General features: G+C 61.2%; 1 protein-coding gene across 1 annotated transcript; it reads right to left on the minus strand.

The window, feature by feature from the left end:
• Nucleotides 1–822: 822 nt before the first annotated feature.
• On the minus strand, nucleotides 823–1,502 carry TRAVEDRAFT_52717 (uncharacterized protein; the record flags this gene model as incomplete). Its single annotated transcript, XM_008045332.1, has 2 exons — nucleotides 823–1,328; nucleotides 1,385–1,502. 2 exons carry the CDS (start codon nucleotides 1,500–1,502, stop codon nucleotides 823–825), a joined length of 624 nt encoding a protein of 207 aa, XP_008043523.1.
• Between the last annotated feature and the right edge of the window lie 6,067 nt (nucleotides 1,503–7,569).

Here is a 7,569-nt window from a genome sequence, read left to right on the forward strand (position 1 = left end):
GAGAGGGGAGGGGGGCAGGAGAGACTTCCTAAGCGACCCACCTGTATCTACCATGTCAAGTTGAGCGTGAGAGGGATGCGGGACCTTACGTCTAAGTGTGACCAATCGGGCTGGCAACCCGCCTCAAGTCTGCAATTTTCTGATGCGCATTTGTGCCGAAAGGAGGCATACTTGGCCAGATACACACACTCGCTTATGTTGGCTGGATATCACTCGGCTTACAGAAATGCCGCGCTGCTCAGGCTCCCTCACGAGCAGCCACAATCTGAGCAAGGTGGGTAAACACCTCGAAGAGCAGGTACTCTGCTCTTCGGAATATTCACCCGACCCGCACACTTGGGGCTGGAAACGACCTTCAACACTCATCCGGACATCTCGGACACTACGTGATTTGTTTCCGCTGCCCTCGCGCACAATCAATCCAGTTCCTCCCGCCGTCTGGGCCCTGGGTCTCGATCTGTAGTTGCCATCGGTATTGCCGCACAGTTCTGCGCCCTTCGTCGCCCTGTGCAGGCACACAACATATTTTTACCACACTGATGACACGAAATAATCGCCGGAAACCACCGGAGAGGCTCGAACGGACAGTGCACGACGTGCGGGAGAAAGAGAGTGAACAGGCGCCGGATGTCAGTGCATCGCCGCGTGGATTATGTCCCGATTAGGAACGCGCGTCTTCATTCGCCTCCACCACCTTCTGCGACGGCGCAACCACGGCGTACCGCTCAACAACGCTGTCTCTTTTACATCCCGGAACATCGAATTAGACCTGTCTAATGTACTGTACTACGCATGCAGTCTGCGTGAACACCCGCGCGGCCGTCAGTACAACATCGGGAGCCGGCCAGGATGCGGGCCCGCATACAGCTGCCCACCCTTGAACAGCTCGTGCGGCTCCTCTGGTCCCTCCGCCATCGCCTCCGCCTCGTCCGACACCACCTTCGACGACTTCGGCCCATCTCGCACGTGTCGAGGCGGGTAGATCGCTGGGTCGACCTTGCTGCTGCCCCGCCGCCTCCCGATGTCGTCTCGGCCGAGGTTCAGCCTCAGGCCGTTGTGCAGGGGAGTCGGCGCCGCGAGCAGAGGGTTCCGCTTCGCGGCATCGTACTCCTCCTGCGTAATCGGCTCGAACGTGAGCTCCCCGCTCCGCAGCGCCCGGACGAGCATCCAGATCCGCGCCAGCCCGGTCACCTTGCTCAGGTCGCCGAAGACGATGCCCTCCGGCCACCCGACGAGTTTGAGGCGGTGGCGGAGGTATATGTCTTTGCAGAGTCCACTGACTGTCCAGCGCATCGACACTCCGGGATCCAGATGGCCGACGCGCACCACTGGTATGTTGGTAAGCACGAGCACCGCGTGCCTCGAGAACGGACGATGTGCTTACCTAGTTTCTGCTTCAGCCCTTGACGCACCTCGCTGCGCAGCTGCATCTCCTTGCGCGCATACGCACCGCTGGCGGTATCCCCAAGTTTCCGGAAAGCGGGCTTCGGGCGGCGGGTCATACCGCTTTGCTAGAAGAACGGAGGTGAGCAGTGCATCATTCGCGACTATGACAGCTTGCTTACGAGAGGGAGTCGCAGTTCGAAGGCAGTGGCCGGTTTCGAGCGATTGCGAGGGGAAAGAGGGCACGGGAATATGCAAGACGTCTGCAAGGGCACGCCGCGTGCGGGGCCGGAGGAGCGAATGTGAGTGAAGGCCAACCTGACGAGTAGCGATACTACTCACCTACTCAGTACCGGAGATTTGGCGTACACAGAAAGGCACGCGCGCGCAAGCAGGGAACAGGAAGAGGGGGCCACCATGAAACGAGTCGGCGCACGTAGGAGGGTAGGGAACGAAAGAAGAAACAGGAGCATAAGATGGTGAGCAAGTCTGAACGACAACGAGCGCGTCTGCGCTTCATCAAGTGGATGACCGCATTTACAGGCCCCCGAACACGCCCATGGTCCTACGCAGCCAGCGGAGCCGTTACGAGAGCGGCAGGGCTGCTGCAGACGAAAGTGGGCGCTCTTTTCGATCCGTCCGAACCCCGCTGACCGGCTTTCCTTTCCCGACAGCAGTGCGCGCCCTGGGCGATATTCGCGGCCACATCGATGCGCGCCACGCGATGTGGCTGGTAGACAACGCAGACCATATCCGCGGCGCAACACATTGATGTCCGCCCGTCACACCGTCGTCGCGCCGCGACACTCTCGCGCCCTGTTTCAAGTTCTGGGACCTTCTTCACTGTGCCATCGGCGATTACCTCTGCCGTGGACGCCGGACAGAGCCGCGTTACATCGGAGTCTACTCACACATGCGGCACAGACTGTGGAGTACGTGGTATGTCTGCTTCATTGACAAGCTTCGGCACACGGTCGTTACGGCGCATCCAAGGCCCCTCACCATGGCACAATCCACTCAGATAGTTCATACGCCCTGATGCACGTTTCCGATGGCGAAAACAGTCCATGTACCAAGTGTCTGCCGCCCGACATGTATCCTGCAGAGTTTCGCGTTCACGCCGCCCATGAGCCTGCCTAACCGGCTGCATCTAGATGCGTGTGATATGCGGGGCCCGCTTCCCTCGGACGCCGCACACTCCAGGGAGCACGGCGGGTCGCCACATCGGCCAAACCATCAAGTTGTACCGAGCGCTCTTGCTATTGGGGCGGCGATCCGCACTCTGAGAGCCACCGGCGACGACTCCGAGCTCGCAGTCTGTGTTGTGGTCGGGCACTGGCTTGGTAGATTCGCGTAGTCTACGAAGCTACGAGTGCCGTCCACATACCGTTTTGCAAGTTAGGGTTTTCGACTTGGTCGCCGCCTCTCACCAGTGTCCCGCGGCTCTGTACCTCCTTTAGCATGTTCTGCGACCTTGTACCACCCGCAACACGTACGTCTATTCTCTGGCATTACACCTTGGTCTGATGCTGATGCAAAAGTCCCAACCCGTAGGAGTACATGCCGTCATGTGGGCTTCGTAAGGAGGCCGCTTCGGTTATGCTCGAGGCCCCGTGCCGTCAACGTATCCAGGGAACACATAAAACTAGTGCCGAGAAGTTCCGTGTCTGCCACAGCCACACTGAGTATGTCGCTCGCCTATCCTGCGGTTAGGTAGCTAACGAGCCAATCGTGCAGGGTCACGGCTCAAAGCGGCTCCCAGCGTGAGTGTCCGCATGCGGACGTCGTAAGTGGCCTCGCATGGGCTTGTGAGACGTTCTGACGCGGTAGTATAGCAACCCCCCGACGCGACGACTCCGAATGAGGAGACCGAGTCTGCGGGTCCACGCCAGAACTCCATATCGCCAAGCCCCATTTGTTTCGTATCTGGCGGATCGAGAACACCGCTCTCCGCCTGTTTTTGGACACAAGGCAGCGAAGCTGGAAGCAACTTGCGAACCTCTCGATCTTACTGAAGACACGGCCCACGGGACAGCAGGAAGAGGGTGGCACGAAGCCGGGGCATCTATCGAGATTTGATGCGCTTTCATCATTGTGTACGTCTTGTTTACCTGCACACCGTATTGGATCGGCTCAGCTCAATCAGGCCGATCTTGAAATTCAAAGAACATGCTTGCCGCGATGTTTTCGCTCCGTGCAGTGCATGACTTGTGCGTCATTCTGATCTCTGTGTTGAATGTACACTTACGACATGCCTTCTAGCGATGCACGCAACGGTTCCCGCCGCCAGCCATCCCTGCTCATGTCTACTTGTGAAGCGACGTTGTCTTCGGCTACGCCACGCAGGTACTTGGTCCGTGTACGGACAATCGCGTCTGAATGGCCGCGACGGAAGAATGCCGAGCTTACGAGATCGCTCGCATGTACGGCCATTGCCCAGATATGCAAGCAGGAACATCGAGAGACGGCTTCTGGGTGCAAAGCGGTGCGCTACCAATGAGGTGGGCACCCTACTTGATCGTAGAAGGCCTCCGCCTGCATACCGCGGGGCTGTTCAGGATATTGACGGCGTGCATGTTAGCCCCGCGGAACGGCGAGATGCCGCGCATCATGCAGCGCAATTCTAACACTCGACACACAGTAGCAACCCTGCGGCAGGTCACCGTGCCACAAACGCACTGCCTATTCGCACGGAGCCACGGCAAAACAGTCTTCTGCTCCGGCAAGCGGGAAGGCAATCGCGGGTCGGTACTCCCTCCCGGTACGCTGGTATCCCTTGTCTTTTGATGCGTCCAGGCCCTGATTACCCTGTCCATCAGCCCGTCTCCGCGTCGTAAGCCCTTGGCCCCAATATCGCTAGCCAGGCGAAACGAGCGCACATACGGTGCCCCAGAGACAGGAAACATGCGCACGTCCCTCGGACGACCCGCAGGCGAGCCGACCCCGTTCGAAATCATCTCCTGAGCGATGTTTGTCGGCACAGCAAAGCGAGCTCGCCGTGGTCTTTCCGGCCATGCGTGGGATGCCCCCGTTTGCTTCTGCTGACACTACAGCACTTTCAAACCCAAAGTCGTTGTGAAGGCTTCTGTTTCGGCCCGGGTGTGGTCCGAGTCTCGACGAGGTACGCTCCTGCGATGCGGTCCCTCCCGTCTTGCCCCCCTCGGTGTATCCACCCTCACACCCGCGATGTATTGGGACATGGTGCCGAGCGGCCGGGTGTACTGCGAGTCGTCGAGCGTCGAATCTAGTGTACTCAATACGTGTACGTTCCCAATACACATTGTGGCCACTCGCCCCCGCCTTGGAGTCGTATGCGAGAGGAGTTCGCGTCGATTTTTCTGCGCCGGTGTTGAGTGGTAAATCGTCAGTACACTCTCACACGGAAGTCGCATGTCGTGCGGAGCTGCGCAACGACGCTCGCCTCGCGCTTGGGTGTCCTCGGAACGCCGTGATTCGATTCCAAAAGGCCTCCGAGTGCCGTTGTGTTTTACATGAATATATTGTAACGGACGACGACGGCGATATGTACTACAGGTACTTTGTATCTAGCCGTTCAGGGGTGTCATGGTGCGGGAATTCCGCTTGGGATTCGTCAGAGGAGGGATATTTCTGTAGCCCTGCTCACACACCGCACCGAATTGCGACAGCCGCAACAACTTGCCTCCCGAAAGCGGTGGCGAGGGCCCGTGTTGGGACCTGTCGACGAGCAAGAAGCGAGCGTTCCGACGCGTACCAGACGCGGAACAGGCTGCCCACACATGTACCCCAGCGACGCATCGTGGATGACTGCGAAGCCCCGCGTGCCGGTGCGCTCTAGACGAACCCACATGTCAGATCCGAGATCCCAAAGGGCGAAGACGGTGCCTCGTATCTGTGCCGGCCCCGGGAGCGCATCGCAGGGCGGCGACACGGAGTTGCGTATACTGCTGAGCTTGCCTGCCATTTGCGGGAATGCTCATCGCGATGCGGCTTCGTCAGAGTCTCGTATGGCGGACCGAAGGGCGGCACCACTCGTCCCCGAAGGCGAGGTCGATCCAGACTGCTGCCACGGTCCAGGGCTCCCCGTGCGCGCAGGAGACTGCACGATCTCGTCGCAGACTGCATGAGCCCGTGGCAGAAGCCGTGCATGCCTCGCCACAGCGAGTACCGTGCGCATAGGACACGGGTCTGTGTATCGGACATGAGCCTCCGATGAAAAGAAGGAAAACAACGGCTACACGGTACGCACCATACCGCTCTCGTGAAGCTCGTAGCACGCCTGAGTATGTCTGCGTCGTACCCAGTGCATGTAGGCCGCCATCGCCGCCGCGCACCGCTTCTGCCTCGGATCCACAGGTCCACCGCGCGATGATTTCCGGCCTCCCGCCGTTCGTCCAATTTTCAAACCCTCCCCACGCGTTCAGAAACGACGGGGCGTGGTACGGGTGATTCCATAGATTGTCCCTGCCAAGTTACGCGGCGCCAGGAGCCGCGAGCGCCGCGGGACGCGCGATATTCCGCCTCCCGACGGGTTTCGCCCATGAAATCGGCCGAAACAACGCGATTTCGACCTCGCCGGATCGCGACGCGACGCCGCACGCGCATGCGCCCGGGTGCATGGGAGCGCGGTGTCGCAATTGGGAGGCCCGCGAGGCCGCCGGTGTGGCGCGAGATGCGTGGCATGGATGTGGGCCTGGCCGAGCAGCCGGCGGGGTCGTGCGTTGCTGGCGTCCGCGCGACGCGGATGGGTGGCCCTGAGGATGTCGTACACGGGGGCTGGGACGCGGGGGCGGGTGTCGTGGCGGGGATGGTGTGCGTTATTGCGCGTGGGACGTCTGGAAACGCGACACAGTCAGTGTGGCTCGCGTGCGCAGAGATCCGGACGGCGGAGAGCACCGACGCAGACGCAGGGCGCGCCGCTGCGGGATGTAGTGGTTCGGCACGCGTCTCGCGCCATCTTGGGAGCTGGAGCGTGTTTGCAGACGTTCCGCTGCGAAAGAGCTGGATTTCGACGCCTGTGTGTGTGCTTGAACGGGGTGGGAAGGCAAGAATGACGACGTACCGCCGTACTATGTGTGTGCGGAGCCTTGTGGTGTGTGCACACGCATCAGCGTAAGGACTCGAAGTGTATGTACCCCAGGCGACTTGCATGGTGTGCGGGACGAACCTGGGTGGTCTACACGCCGCAGTGTCGGCGTGCAAGCTCTTGCTTGTGCCTGTCGTCCTTTGGACGTCCCATCGCGCTATATTGTACACGAGAGCACCGTATGTACACTGCAGACCTGCGAGCTGCTATCAGCGAGACGCACAGCGCGAGCTTGAGTGGGCACTCGCAAGACCGCTGGCTGCCCTCGCCATCGCCATGATCGCGTGCCCGCCCCGTCCAACATAGCGATGGCGGAATGCAATGCGGCGGGGCGCGCACACCTCTTTTGAGCTCTCTGCGGGCGTGCAGCAGGGCGCACACCGCCCCGGTGCATGGTGCATGGTGCATGGATCGCTAGGGATGCAAGGTGCACGGTACTCGTCGTCGCACAGACCTGGGGCGTCGAGTGAGATCACGAAGGATGTATCCTGCCGGCGCGGGACGTCGGCACGGCGGTCTATTACGGTACACGATGGGACACGGCGCAAACGCGCAGAACGTCTGGGGCGGCGCAGACGAGCCACTTCACGCCGCAGCTGTCCGTCTCCTTCAGTGGACCGTGACGCTGTCAAGGGGCGACGTGCTCGCACAGCGTTCCCCAGGATGCGCCTCACGACGTGCACGGCGAGCGAGCGTGCGTGCGTGCGTCGGGATGCACGCACGTACGGTGCCGCGAACGACGACGGTCCCCATCGTCGTATCGGGCGCGGGCGGGCGTGTCCCGCACTCGACAGGTACGCCGTCTCCAGCCCGGGGCGCGCTGTCCGCCTCGCTGACTCACTGCTGGCGCACCAGACTGTGCGACCACGCCGCAACGCGCGTAATACGCACGGGTTGCACACGACCGAAACGCGACACTCACCGATCTGGCGGCCGGCGTCCAGGGGCGTGCTTAGCGCGGTAGCCTGGGAGACCCGCACGGCGTCGGCAAATCCGCGCGTCCGCGCACCGCAGCCGGGTTTGGGGTGTCCGCGATGCGCCGCGTCCGTGCGTGCGAGGGTGGGTGGGCGAGCGGCGGGGGTGACCTGCCCGGAAGCGGGGGCGTATAAGAGCGGTGCGGA

The sequence above is a fragment of the Trametes versicolor genome (assembly GCF_000271585.1).
Source record: "Trametes versicolor FP-101664 SS1 unplaced genomic scaffold TRAVEscaffold_12, whole genome shotgun sequence".
NCBI classification, from domain to species: Eukaryota; Fungi; Basidiomycota; class Agaricomycetes; order Polyporales; family Polyporaceae; genus Trametes; species Trametes versicolor.